The 14,736-nt window shown below is 41.9% G+C and overlaps 1 protein-coding gene across 1 annotated transcript in view; it reads left to right on the plus strand.

Moving 5' to 3' along the window:
- MYO1H (myosin IH) overlaps positions 1–14,736 on the plus strand; it is a 49,587-nt gene that overhangs the window by 19,196 nt on the left and 15,655 nt on the right. The window contains exons 13-19 of the mRNA XM_074200932.1: positions 4,266–4,357; positions 6,223–6,317; positions 7,996–8,042; positions 10,626–10,706; positions 11,731–11,836; positions 12,869–12,986; positions 13,344–13,457. Coding sequence (XP_074057033.1) covers positions 4,266–4,357; positions 6,223–6,317; positions 7,996–8,042; positions 10,626–10,706; positions 11,731–11,836; positions 12,869–12,986; positions 13,344–13,457 — 653 coding nt within the window. The remainder of the gene's footprint in view (positions 1–4,265; positions 4,358–6,222; positions 6,318–7,995; positions 8,043–10,625; positions 10,707–11,730; positions 11,837–12,868; positions 12,987–13,343; positions 13,458–14,736) is intronic.

Here is a 14,736-nt window from a genome sequence, read left to right on the forward strand (position 1 = left end):
TGCAAAGGTAAAGTCAATAGATCTTGGCACCATCTTGGATTTGGGTGATGAAAAAGAGGGAGAAGTCCAGAATGACTCTTGGGTTGGGACCCTGAAGGAATAGGAGAAGCATGCTCCCTTCTATAGTTATAGGGAAGGTGGGTGGGAGGGATAATATTGAGTTATGTTTTGAACATGGTGAGTTTCAAATGTCTACAGAACTTTCAGTTTGAGGGGTCTGAACGGCAGTTGGAGAGGTGAGATTGGATGGAGGAAGAGAGGTTGGAGCAGAAAAGGTAGATTTGAGGATCATCATCATAATGATAGTTATTAAATCCATGATGAGATCACCAAGTGAAGTATTATTGAGGAAGAAGAGGGCCCAGGACAGAACTCGGAGGGACACCTATGGTTAGAGAGTTTGTTCTGGAGGAGGAGAGAGGGATGTCCTGAAAACCTAGAGAGAAAAGAGTATCAAGGAGGAAAGAATGTCCAAAAGTGTCCAAGGTTGCAGAGAGGTCAAGAGGATGAGGATGGAGAAAGGGCCATTGGCTTTGGCAGCTAAGAGATCAATAGTGACTTTGGATAGGAGAATTTCAGTGGAGACGAGGTGAGAAGGCAGATTAAGAGTGAGAGGAGAGAAGGTGAAGATATCTATTGTACATAGCTAGCTATTTTTGAGGAGTTTAGCTACCAAAAAACCAGAACAGATCTAGGACAATAGTTATCGGGAAAAGAAGGATCAAATGTGGGTTTTTTTTGAGGATGAGGGAGACATGGGCATATTTGTCGGCAATAGGGAATGAGCCAGTAGACAGGGAGAGATTGAAAATAAATGAAAGCGGGGTGGCTAGGTGGCACAGTGGATAGAGCACTGGCCCTGGAGTCAGGAGTTACCTGAGTTCAAATCCGGCCTCAGACACTTCATAATGACCTGGCTGTGTGGCCTTGGGCAAGCCACTTAACCCCATTGCCTTGCAAAAACCTAAAAACAAAAAAGAAAAATAAATGAAAAAGTAGAGATAACATAGGGGCAAGTGTATTCAAGGAGACCAAATAGAATAGGATTTCTTGGGCAGGTAGATGATAGGTTGGCCTTGGTAAGGAGCAAGGCCACTTCATTATTGAAGAAGACCAAAATGACATCTCTGTGTTAGAGATGAGTTACAGTGTGTCCAACTAGCAATATGAGCTAGGAAGGCTCTACCACAAGTGGGACACAAATAGTCCATGTGATCACCATGTAAACCTGGGCAGCTCACATTTCCTTTGAGCTGCTTCCATTCTGCCTTCCTCATGGAGTGCAGCCCCCTCCCTGATGAGGGCCCGCCATGCCGGGCGGTCCTGTGCTAGTGTCTCCCATGCTGCACAATCAATTCCAAAGTTCTTAAGAGAGACCTTTGGGGTGTCCCAGGATCGCTTCTTCTGACCCCAGTTGAGTGCCTTTCCTATGTGAGTTCTCCATAAAATAGTCTTCTTGGCAAGTGTACATTTGACATCCGAGTGTACGTTGGCATGGGAGATAAAGAAGAAGGAGGAGAGAGTGGTAGAAGGCACCTGAGTGATAGGAGAAGAAGAGGGGAGAAGAGTGAGCTCATGGAGAAGGGTCTCCATGTTTTTCTGCAAGATATGAGAAAAGTATCTCAACTGAGAGAAGTGGGGGGTCTGAGAATCACAGGAGGTTTGAGGAGGGATTAGAAGATTTGGAAGAGCCACTGTAGAGAGTGGGAGGGTAAGTTGGAAAGAGAAGCAGAGTATTGGTTTTGCCGAGTGGCAGTGAGGACCCAGCTGAGGTTATGTAACATTAATTTGTAGTGGATCCAGCCAGAATGATTACTGTGATTTTCTCCATTTTCATTGAGCAGCCCAGATGTGGAAACAAATGATGAGAGCCATCCCAACCTGAAATGATGAGGGGGAGTTGGGGTAGGGATCCAAGAAAGGAGGACCATTTAGAGTTGAATTGGCTCACCAAGCATTAAGATGGGAACAAGAGGAGAGGGTGACTAGTGCAATTGAGATAGCCTGGGAGAACTGAAGGGTCAAAGACTAGAGGTCAAGGTGAGAATGAAGAGTTTTGTAAGGGAAAATAGAGGGCGAGAAGGAAAGCCAGTAGATTCTGGTCAGGTAAAGGGACGTCGGCATTCTTGGAGGTGGTACACTTGTGGGTGATGACAAGATGAGGATAGAATATCTTTGTGTGCAGTTGAGGGGTGGTGGAGAAGTAGTAACTCATGGGAGGTTAAGTAGGTTGAGGAGCCCTGAAAAAGGGTATTTGATGGAGAATTGGAGGGATGGTCAATATTTCTCCTTCTAGGATGAAGATAGGAATTGGGGAGGAGAGAAAAAATTGTAAGCCATGTATCAGACTCACTGAGGAAAGAAGAGGAGAGACCTAGGGTTTATAGATAACAGCTACCAGTGGATAGGTGATATAAAGAGCATGAATCTCAAAGAGAAAAAAGGTTACTACTGAGTAATGGAGGAAGGGGGAGAATCTGGAAGTGGCAATGGAGAGCAAGGAATATTCCAACTCCCCAGCCTGGACCAGTGAGCCAAGGAGGATGAGTGAAGATGCAGACCATATCGGAAAGAGTGACCAGGAAGGTTGTTCGAGGGAAACCAGGTTTCAGGAAGAGTTAGTAGATGCATGGAATGGGAAAGCAATAGATTTAAGACATTTCAGAGGGCACAGTGACTGGATGGAACTCTGAGGTGGGAAGATGGGAATGAGGGATTGGGCTGCAGGGGTTGTGGAATGGGTTTGCATGATAAGTTCCAGGAATCCAGACTCACTAGGAAGTAAAGGATATGACCTGTGAGAATGGTCATCATCAAAGGACAAGAGTAGCCGGAGATGGGAGGCTTGAAGTCAAAGGAGAGTTAATCTTTCTACTTTCTATCCCAGTTAGGAGACTGGGCTGCAGTAGGAGGTGTAAGTGGCCTTGTATTGATGTAGTCCAAAGTGATTGCTTCGGTACAGATGAAAGGTAGCAGGCCCAGTCCCTAGAAACCTTTCCTCAGGGGACACCATGCACCCTGCAGAAGATGGAAGACTCAGGATCTAGCCTGTATACAGGTTTCTCACCTGAGGAGGCATCAGGAAAATCATTAAGAAAACATAGAGTATTTGCAGTTAGGTGGGACAATGAATAGAGCACTGACCCTGCAGTCAAAAGGACCCAGGTTCAAATTTGGCCTCAGATACTTGACACTTATTAGTTGTGTAACCCTGGGTAGGACATTTAACCCTGATTCCATTGCCAAAAAAAATGTAGAGTTAAAACTTTTATTTTAATTTAAGAAACTTTTAATTAAAGGAACTTTTTCCAGGTACAAATTTTACAAATACCAAAATAATTTTCTTTGACCACTAAATAAATATCTAGTTAATTAACTCTGAGCAAAAGGAAACTATCTATTCCTCACCAAAGATCATCTAGATGCTGCCAGAAGACCATAATGAAATAATCCCCAGCTGTATTAGTAGTGAGCATCCAAAAACCCAAGCCTAAGGAAGAGGAGAGATAGGAGCCAGAGAATGGAACAGCTGGAAAGGGCCTGAGAAATCCTTTAGCCCAACTCCCTGGTTTTATAGATGGGGAACTGGACCCTCAGAGGAAGGGTTGCAGTTTGTGAATAGCAGAACCAAGGCTGTAACACAAGGTCTCCTGATTAATAGGAGGGTGTGCTGTTTTCTCTGTCAGAACATAATAAAGTATAGCATCAGAAATTTGGACCAGACTTAGCTAGATGGCATACTTCTGGAGGGCAAGGATCTCTCTGTTCACTCATCACATGGTACGTCACTCAGGATGAATGTTCAATATTTTTGTTTGACTGAATTAAGGAAAAATATACCCATTCCAGCCCTCTGATGCTATGACACATTCATGATATAATAATAATAATGATGATGATGATGATGATGATGGTGATGATGAAGGTGATGAGGGTGGTGATGATGCTTGTATAGCTCCTACTATATCTTAAGCACTTTGTAAATATGATCTCATTGGATCCTCATCACAACCCTGGGAATTAGGTGCTATTGTGATCCCCAGTTGAGGAAACTGAGGCAAAAATAAATCATAAAGCTATAAGATCTTAAGAAGCACAATGGATAATGTTCTATGACATCAATTTGCCATTTCATCAAAACATTTTTTCTAACTTGTCTGATTTTCATATATTTCACAAAAACTTTGTATTTATATTATTGCTCTCTGAATGATGAAGACATCTTGTATTCAAACAGAAAGTTTCCCATTTTTTTTTCTTTGAAGGATGAAGAATGCCTCCGGCCTGGCACTCCTACAGATCTGAGTTTCTTGGAAAAATTGGAAGAGAAAGTAGGGAAGCATGCTCACTTTCAGACGTATGTACTTGGTACTTTGTGAACCATGTTTAAATTTTTCCTTTTTCTTCAACACGTCCACAGTCCCCCTGGAAATTTTCCAAGGCACTCTCAAGACTATTTATAAGATTTTTTAAAAATGATGTTGTTGCATCCCTTATATTGTATTTTTCTCAGTCTTTCTCGGTCTTTTAGCATAGTTCATCTTAAAGATTGCAGCTAGGTGGCACAGTGGATAGAGCACTGGCCCTGGAATCAGGAGGACCTGAGTTCAAATCCAGACTCGGACACTTAATAATTGCCTAGCTGTGTGACCTCAGGAAGTTACCTAACCCCATTGCCTTAAATAAATAAAAAATTTTTTTAAAAAAGATTTAATCTATAAAGGCTGATGATGTCCTATATAGGATCCTATGTAGATTTAGAGTTGGAAGGAACCTCCAACAATGATCCCGTCCCAACCTCCCCCTTCCTATTTTACAGATGAAGAAGAGGGGAAGTGACTCATCTAAGGTCTCCATTGCCTAGCAAAAACAACAACAACAAGAAAAAGGAACATGTCTTCGAGATAACTCTGCCAGTCTATTAATGAAATGACAGCCCCGCCCAATAGTGTATTTATTTATTTATTTATTTGCAAGGCAAATGGGGTTCAGCGGCTTGCCCAAGGCCACACGGCTAGGTCATTATGAAGTGTCCGAGGTCAGATTTGAACTCAGGTCCTCCCGACTCCAGGGCCGGTGCTCTCTCCACTCTGCCTCCTAGCTGTCCCCAATAGTTTATTTTTGATTAGATCACTGTTTCAAAAGCTAGCTCTTTCTCTTTATAGATGGATAGAATATCCACAATAATATCCACCTGTGTACAAATATTACAGACTAGGAATAAATTCTTCTGCACACAGGCCTGTATATTTATATCCACATCGATGATGGTGTCATCTTTCTTAAATTAGTGTCTACTTGTCATGGTCTCACCTCCCTGATGTCATGATCTTCTTCAAGAACGAAGGCCAAACATCATCTACTTTTTAATAAGTCCCAGGTATACCTGAGTAATATCATAGTCTTTATCAAGGTGCAATGGAAGACCATGGCATCACCTCCCTAATTTCATGGTCTTCTTAGAGAACAAAGGACAAACAGCAACAGCAACAAAAAGTATTCAATCACAACAACCTGGACATAAATTCTCTAACAAGAGCAGTCATATATACTTCATGATGAGAGCTGCTGAGAGCTTCCTCACTGCCTTTGTTTGAAAACACTTTAGTTGGGAACATAGATCCTATTGCAGGTAACTTCCTGAATTGTCTTCCACAATTTCTTTTTTTTTTTTTAGGTTGTTTTTTTTTTCAAGGCAATGGGGTTAAGTGGCTTGCCCAAGGCTACACAGCTAGGTCATTATTAAGTGTCTGAGACCGGATTTGAACCCAGGTACTCCTGACTCCAGGGCCGGTGCTTTATCCACTGAGCCACCTAGCCACCCCACCACAATTTCTTTATATGTTATGATAATGCTTACCTTTGAGGCAAGACCATGTAGTGGATTTGGAGTTGGGGAATCTGAGTTCCAATCCCAAGGCTGTTACTATAATAATCTGAGACCTTAGATGAGTTACTTCCCCTCTTCTTCATCTGTAAAATAGGAAGGGGGAGGTTGGGACGGGATCAGTGTTGTAGGTTCCTTCCAACCCTAAATCTACATAGGATCCTATATAGGACATCATCATTTGGGAGGCACTTTCACTGAACAAGCCTGGGAGGTAGAAAGGCATATTAGCCGTGGATCTGAGTCCTCTGAATCCAAGACTATGCCCAGGCCTGTTTTTCTCCTTCACAGCAAGTAGTGAATCTCAATTCTTGTTTATCTTTGCTTTCTTGTAGCCGCAAACTTGCAGGTCCAAAGGCTAGAAGAAAGATCAGTTGGTTGGAATTCCGGCTTCTCCACTATGCGGGAGAGGTCACCTACTGTGCTCGGGGTAAGTGTAGACCTTGAAACATTTCCATCTACATAATCAGAAACTTCAGGAGAATACTAAGTACATGTCTGTCTGTCTGTCTGTATGTCTGTCTATCCATTTATCCATCTATCTATCTATCTATCTATCTATCTATCTATCTATCTATCTATCTATCTATCATCTATCTCTATCCATACTTATCTATCTACATCTCTATTTGTCTATCTTTTTCCATATTTATCTATCATCTCGTTCCATTTCTGTATTTCTGTCAGTCTTTCTGCCTATTTGCCTGAGTGTCTGTCTGTCCGTCTATCTATCTATCTATCTATCTATCTATCTATCTATCTATCTATCTATCTATCCATCCTGTCTCTCTCTATCTACCTACCTGTCTTTTAAAACAGAGCTGTTTTTCCATTGACATGAGGAAATTCTCAATAAGAAATCCTTTTCCACTGATGCAGATTGAACTCATCTATACTTAGAGAGTCTTTCAGGCATCCAGGGCACTAATACATTGAGGTTCTTGATATGTCAGAGGCAGCACATGGATCCAGATCATCTGGACTCAGAGGCCTGTCTTCCATCCACCTTTCCACACCACTCGAATAGTACTAGCCGTGAAGCCCCAGACTTACAATAGACCAATTCAAATTTTCTTGTTGTTCAGTCATTTTCAGTCATGTCCAGCTCTTCATGACTTCATTTGGGGTTCTCTTGGCAAAGATATTGGGGTGGTTTGTCATTCCTTTCCCCATATTGTTTTACAGATGAGAAAACTGAGGCAATTGCTAAGGATCACTTAACTAGTGTCTGAGGCTAGATTTGACCTCAGGGAGATGAGTCTTCCTGACTCTAGGCCTGACAGTCTGTGGACTATGGTGCTGCCTGGCCCCCCACTAATTCATGTGCAAGCATTCAAAATGGAAGCTTCCTCTCAAATTGTATTATTTATCTCTCCATTCCTCTTGGAAATTGAATGCCTCGGGAAATTTTGGAACAAGGCAATCTAGATGATGGTCGCACCTCTAATAAACACACAAAATGGAACTTGGAATTCAAGTTAAAGGTTTTGAGAAATGGAGAAATCATCATGGAGGCAGCTAGGTGGTACAGTGGATAGTGCACCGGCCCTGGAGTCAGGAGTACCTGAGTTCAATTCCGGCGTCAGACACTTCATAATGACCTAGTTGTGTGCCCTTGGGCAAGTCACTTAACCCCATTTCCTTGCAAAAACTAAAAAAAAAAAAATTAGAAATCATCATGATAATCTGACCCCCTCCTCATTTGGCAGAGGAGAAAACTGGGGCCCAGGAAGTGAAGGGCCTTCCCCAAGATCATCCAGTGAGTTAGTTGACTGGATTAGATCCCAAGTCTCCTGGGTTCTAGTTACCTGCTCTTTCCACTCGACCACTCTGAGATTCAGCCAGTGTACTCAACATGCATTTATTAAGTGCCTACTGTGTATCACACATATACTTTGGAGACCCAAGCTGAGGTAAAGACTGTGTTTTGCCCCAAAATGCTCTGGAATTTCAGCTCTTGGAAGAAGGAAGGAAGAGATGTCTTATGTATGATTTTAACTGTTGATCTACTGGTCCTAAAAACCCTTAATGGAATGATTTTCCTTCATATCAAAGACATGTCAAGACTATGATCACTGCATTTCTTTTAAACTATTTTTAACTCCTAGGATTCTTAGAGAAAAACAACGATCTCCTCTACAGACATCTCAAAAAGGTAATGAAGACAATTATCCACATGCTTTTGTTAAATCAGGTCAAGATAACAAGCATCTTTTAAGCTCCTGCTGTGGATCAGATACTGTGCTAAGTAAGCACTGGGGGTCAGAAACGGACTCTGACGGAGCTCCTTATCTAACAGGGGAAGAAATAGGGGGGGAAACTGTGTTCAAACTGTCTATAGGTGTGATAAATCAGAGGAAATCCACAGAGGAAAGGCATGAAGATCAAGGGTAACCAGGAAAAGCTCTTATAGAAAAATAGGATTTTACCTGGGAGGTGAAGGAAGCTGGAGAGGTAGAGATGAGGAGGGAGCACACTGGGCACAGGGGGGTGGTCATAGACATTGCCCAAAGAGGACATATTGGAGGGTCTTATGGGAAGGGCAGCCAGAAGGTTGCTGTCCTGGATTAAGTTAAGTGTAAAAACACTAGAACGGGGCAGGATTTTATATTTGATTCTGGATGTGATAAGGAGCCATTGGAGCATGTTGAGTAAAGGGTCACATGGGCAAGTGTACCTTTTAGAAAAGTCTCTTAGATATCTGAATGGAGGATGGATTGAAGTGGGGAGAGACCCCCAGCAGCTATTACAGTGTTCCAGGTGTGAGGTAATGAGGGTCTGTCCTGGGTAATGTTAGAGGAGAGAAGAGAGACTTGTTGTGAAAGTAAAATCAACAGACCTTGGCAACAGATTGATTGTGGCAGTTGAGAGATAAGTCAAAGATAACACACACCTAAGGCTGTGAGCCTGAGGGACTGGGTGGTAATAGAAATATTAGGGAGAGGGAAGGGTTTGGGAGAAACAATAATGAGTTTAGTTCTGAATATGTTGAATATAAATTTCAATGGGACATTCAATGAGATGTTCAATAGGTAATTGGAGATGTCAGTGGAGGTCAGGAAAGAGGTTAGGACTAGAAATGTGCGTCTTAGACTCATCAGCATAGAGATAATAATAATAATTGAATCATTAGGGGTTGATGAGAGCATTACTATACAAATATATTGGTATACCATATATATGTATATATACACACATATATATACATATATGCATATATGTATATATATATATATATGTATGCATGTATAGAAAAGAGGGAAAAGAGAAAATTATCCAAGGCAGAACTTGTGGAAATTAAGGGGATAAGGGAATAGCCCACTGTTAGGGGTATCCAACAAACCAATGGCAGGATTGGATCCAGAACACAGATCTCTAGAATTCTTGCCAGTATAGACAAATATTCACCAAAGGTCACACTTGGTCCTACATAGAGATCAAGAAATTAGGCTGCTATGGATGGGGGTCAGAATGATGTTACTGATTCTGATTAATGGTTGAACTACAGCAGGATTTATGGTGGGATTTAATGGTAATATATTATCAATATACATTTCCCCAGGGAATATCACTATTTTTGTTTTTCAGTTCTATCCACCTCCCCAACACCCTATTTGGGGTTTCCTTGGCAAAGACACTGGAATGGTTTGTCATTTCCTTTTCCAGCTCATTTTACAGATGAGGAAATTGAGGCAAAAACAGCAAAGTGACCTGCCACGGTCATACAGCTAGTAAGTGTCTGAAACCAGATTTGGATTCAAGAAAAGGTGTGGTGGTCCCACACCTCCAGGCTGGTCCCAAGGAGACGCAGCCTGCATTGTAAACCAATCCACACATCCAATCACATAGTTCCCAATCTCGGTTGAGGTTCCTCATACTTCCACCTACACATCTATGAATGCCCACTAACTAGAGCATCGGAGCCACGTCTGAGGATGGATTTGATTTTACTTGGGCTTGTTTCATGGAGGGAAGGAAATAACTGTGAGTTGCTCCTTCCATGTAGTATTGATTGCCTCCTCTCATTTTCCATAGGGACTCATTTATCCTTTTGAATGAAGAGCATCTTTGCTCAATAAAGAAAATCAAGCCACTAGGTGATACCATAGTACGCAGAGAGCTGGGCCCGGAGTCAAAAAGACTCCTGGTCCTGAGTTCAAATCTAGCCTCAGACTCTTACTAGCCATGTGACCCTATTTGCCAAGTCCTTTAACCTTGTTAGCCTCAGTATCCTCTTCTGTGAGATGAGCTGGAGAAGGAAATGACAAATCACTCCGGTATCTTTGCCAAGAAAACCCCAAATGGGGTCATAAAGAATCAGCTGCAACTGAAATGATCGAAGGTAGAGAAAACCAGTCAGTCTGGATGAATGCTGCCTCTTCTCCTTGAGGCAGCAGCTAGGTAACAAACTGGATTGGCACCGGAGTCAGGAAGGCCAGTTTCAATCCCTCCTCGGCCCTTTGGAGAGGGGTGACTCCCGACAAGGCATAGCCTTTCTTGGTCTCAGTTTCCTCATCTGTGAAATGAAGATGATACTATCCTCATATATGCAGGACTATTGCAAGAATCAACTGAGATCTCATATGTGTATTTGATATTCTACATACATGCATAGAAAGGACTTCAGAGTGCTAAACAAATGCTAGTTGTTGGTGTTGTTCTTTTTGGTCTGCCTAGAATTTGCCGGAAGCAAGAGATGACCATCTCAGGCTTACTTTTACCTTTGATTTCCCATCAGGTGCTGTGTGGGTCTAAAAATGGCATTATTAAAGAGTGTTTTCTCGTAGAGGAATTAGAAAACAGGAAAAGACCTACAACAGTGAGTACGAAAACTACCCTACAAAACAGAACGCCATTGAGACATTTGCTTTTTTAAAGCCTGGTCTACTGGCATGACCCTCATATGAGACTTCAGAGAAGGCAAGATTTTGAGGGTCAGCTGGGTCATTGTACAGGTAGGTCCTGAGAGAGTGAAGAGTTTGTGCAAGGTCATATTGGGAGTTCATGGCAGACATGGGACTCTGATTCTCATTTCAAGGACCTGATTTCTCAAGTTGGATTTAAACCATTTGTCTCCCTTTTGAGAAGGCAAAAAAAAGGGTTAATGTAGTGGAGAGAGAGCAGGACTTAGAAGCAGGAAGACCTGAATTCAAATCCCACTTCTGTGGGGAGTTTCCCTCCTGGCTGTGTGATCCGGGGTACACTCTTCAAGGCAATTCTCTTAAGATTAGAGGTTACAAGAAGGCATTGATAGATGGTATTTCCTCATTGGGCAATTTACTTTTCCTTTTCTTAGCATTCTTAAGAAGGTGAAAGTCTTTTTTTATCCTGAAACCTTATGTCTGGAGATCCAAATATGTATACATTTTAAGAGGAGTCAACAATCCAACAGCACATTAATTAATGTAAGGAAGGCCTAGTGCTGGGTGAACAGAACCCAGAGACAAAAGGAAAACGGATCTACCCTCAAGGAGCTTCCATTCTTCTGAGGGTAGAGAGAGGAGTCCTAACAAACACACCAACAAGTAAATACCAGATTTATGCAATCTAAATGCAAAATAATTTTGGGGTTGAGAGGAGAGCAGTAGGTATATCACGAAAGGCCATTTGGAAGAGGGCAGCCTCCAGCTGATGCTTGAAAAGAGAGTGAGGAGAGTGCATTCCAGATCCAGGGGATAGTGTATGGGGAAAAGCTTCTAGGCCAGTCTTCAAAGAATGGGAAGTGCCGAAAGAAGTACAGAATGAAATAAGATGGGAAGACTGAGAAAAAGGCCAATGTTCAGTCAGGATAATTATCTTTCAGGCGAATTGTGATGTTTAATGAGGATTTTCCATGTCTGTAGGTTGGAACTCAGTTCAAGAATAGTGTAGCCAATCTCATTGACATACTGATGTCCAAGGAGCCTTCCTACATTCGCTGCATCAAACCCAATGAGGGAAAAGAACCGAGTGAGTGATTGAATTCAAGGAAATGGGAAGGGAAGCACAGATCCAACCCTCTTGTCCAACCCATTCATGTTTCTTAACTAGATTAAAAAATTATTTTTTGTTACGTTGAAGCTGGCAAATGAACATTTCCACATGCAAAGAACAAGAGGATTATAGATAAAACTGCCACTCTTTATTATATTGTTTATGTTTTTCAGAAGCATATAGCAAAGCCAACATGTTTTTCTCAAAACTATCTGTTTATCTGTTGCTTCCCTTAGACTTCCTTCTTTTCTCTTCTATGCATTTAAAAACCAAAAATGCCACAGGGACCCTCTTGTCTTCCCTTCCTCCCCCATCTTTGGATTTTATATCACTAGAGACTCAGGGAGCTTAGTTGATTTGGTTTATTCACATAAGAAAATGGTACATCCAGGATTTGAATCCAGACCCTCTGGCTCTAGATCTAGTGATCTTTCCACTGTACTACTACATGACCCTCTTTGGTTTAACATTGTTAAAAAAAAAACAAGAAATGAAAAAACTTTATTCCATAGCCCTCAGCTCATGGAAAAGCTTTTTTTTTTCCTTTGTAATGTAAAGACAACTACATTCACCTTTGGTGGGTTTTGCCCTCTGAAATTCCCATTCCAATACTAAACAAACTCCGATTCCTTGTGGATCTGGCTATTTGTTAGATCTCAACATTACCTGCAAGTGATCCACATTCCCTTGGAAGCATTTATCAATCCACTTCTTCCTGTGATTCACTCATTCTTTGTCCTTGTCATTGGCATTGGCTTGGCATTGCTTAGCACCTAGTAGTTACTTAATCAATACCAGCTGATTGATTTATTCTCCTTGGAGTTGCTCAAAGATTGGTTGCCACCCATTCCCGTCATCAGCGATATTGGAAGAAGTAAAAGCTTTCAAACCAACAGTAGCAATGTACCAACCTTCTGAGAGGTCCTCTGGCTCATGGAGACCTTTTGGATGAAAGTCCAAATGGAAGAAAACTTCCCTTTTCTGTTTCTTCCAACTATGTTTTCATAGGTAAGTTTGATGACTTCCTCATAAGGCATCAGATCAAGTACTTGGGCCTGATGGAGCACTTGCGGGTGAGGCGGGCTGGATTCGCCTACAGAAGGAAATACGAACATTTCTTACAAAGGTATATTTTCTGTTGACTTCTCAGTGAGCACTGATGTGGCTTAAACATGGTGAGCAACATTCAGGTACTTGGCCTTCCATTGATGGGAGAAGTCAAGAGATCATTGAGAATCATCTGTCTGAGTGGCTGATTTGATGCTAACCTCCCAGAGTTTCAAAGGTGGTTCATCTGGTCACCAGGGGGCAGTGTGAGCACATTTAATAGTCATCAAACAAAAATGGTAGCTTACACTCCTTAAATGGGGAGAATAGGCAATGGGGATTCCCTACTCTCCTCCTTTTCCAAGTACAAATCAGTGCAAAAGTCTCTAAAAGAGGAAAGCTGGCAATGGTGATGCCCTGATCTCTTCCTTCTTAGGTACAAATCTTTGTGTCCAGAGACCTGGCCCCATTGGCATGGTTCTCCATTGGAAGGGGTGGAGAAGCTTATCAAATACATTGGTTACAAACCCGAGGAGTACAAATTAGGGAGGTGAGTGGGTGCCCATCATCCATCTGTTCCCCTAAGGATTTATCGTGTTTCTCTTATTCATTCACGGACACTTTGTCAACCATGGCCTCACCCATCCGATAGGAGCCTCCAACCCTTGCTCACTGGCTGTTTCTGTGGGTTTATGTTGCTACTCATAAAAAATATCCTTCTCCAGACAAAAATGCTGTTCAGACCTGTTCAAAGACTCTGAGACTAGGGAATGGGAAGAGAGCAAGCGGTGACTCAAGGATCCTAAAATCCAGGCCAGGCTGGGCCATTGAACACCCTCTAATCCCTGAAAATGGGGGAATGTTTCCCAGGAGAAAAGTGAGCAAAGGAGATGCTCTAACACCCTCAAAAAGAAGAACTTCAAACTATTTACAACCACATGAAAAATGCCCCATATCCCTAATAATAAGGGAAATGCACGTTTACAACACTAAAGCTTAACCTCTCACCCTGGATATTGGCACAGATGATAAAATCAGGACTAGTCAATATTGGGGGATTGTGAGACATCAAATGCATTGGCAGAGCTGTGCATCTGGGCAACTATTCTGGAAAATGATTTGGCACCATGCAAAAAAACCCATTAAAATGCTAGACCCTTTGACTCAGAGACCCTGCTTCGAGGCATATACTCCAAAGAAGTCTTTGATTTAAAAAAAGAAAAGAAAAGAAAAGTCCTGCATACGCCAAAATATTATAGCAACACTTTTTGTATTGGACCCAAACACAGATGCCCATCAAATGGAGAATGGCTAAAGAATTTGTGGTACATGAATATAGTGGGAAAACACTATACTGTAAGAAACGATGGAGGCGGCTAGGTGGTGCAGTGGATAGAGCACTGACCCTGGAGTCAGGAGGACCTGAGTTCAAATGCGGCCTCAGGCACTTAGTAATTACCTAGCTGTGTGGCCTTGGGCAAGTCACTTAACCCCATTGCCTTGCAAAAACCTAAAAAAGAAAAGAAATGATGAACATGAAGATATAGAGCAAAAAAAAAAAAAGACTTGCTTGAACCTATGCAAAGCTAAGTGAGAAGAACCAGGAGTCATTATACACAATGATGGCGACCAAGTGAATGGACACCACTACACCACAGTCAAAACTGAATATTACAAAATTATAATCACCCACCACACTTTCCTCTGTCCAAGGGAACTCCATGGGGCCATGGTTGTTGAACACTGCATACAAGGGAAGATGTTTTTCTTTGCATTGATTGGTTTGGTGATTTTTTTTTTCCTTCATCCTCTTTTTTAAGAAAAATTGT

This window comes from Macrotis lagotis, chromosome X, assembly GCF_037893015.1.
Source record: "Macrotis lagotis isolate mMagLag1 chromosome X, bilby.v1.9.chrom.fasta, whole genome shotgun sequence".
Lineage (NCBI taxonomy): Eukaryota > Metazoa > Chordata > Mammalia > Peramelemorphia > Peramelidae > Macrotis > Macrotis lagotis.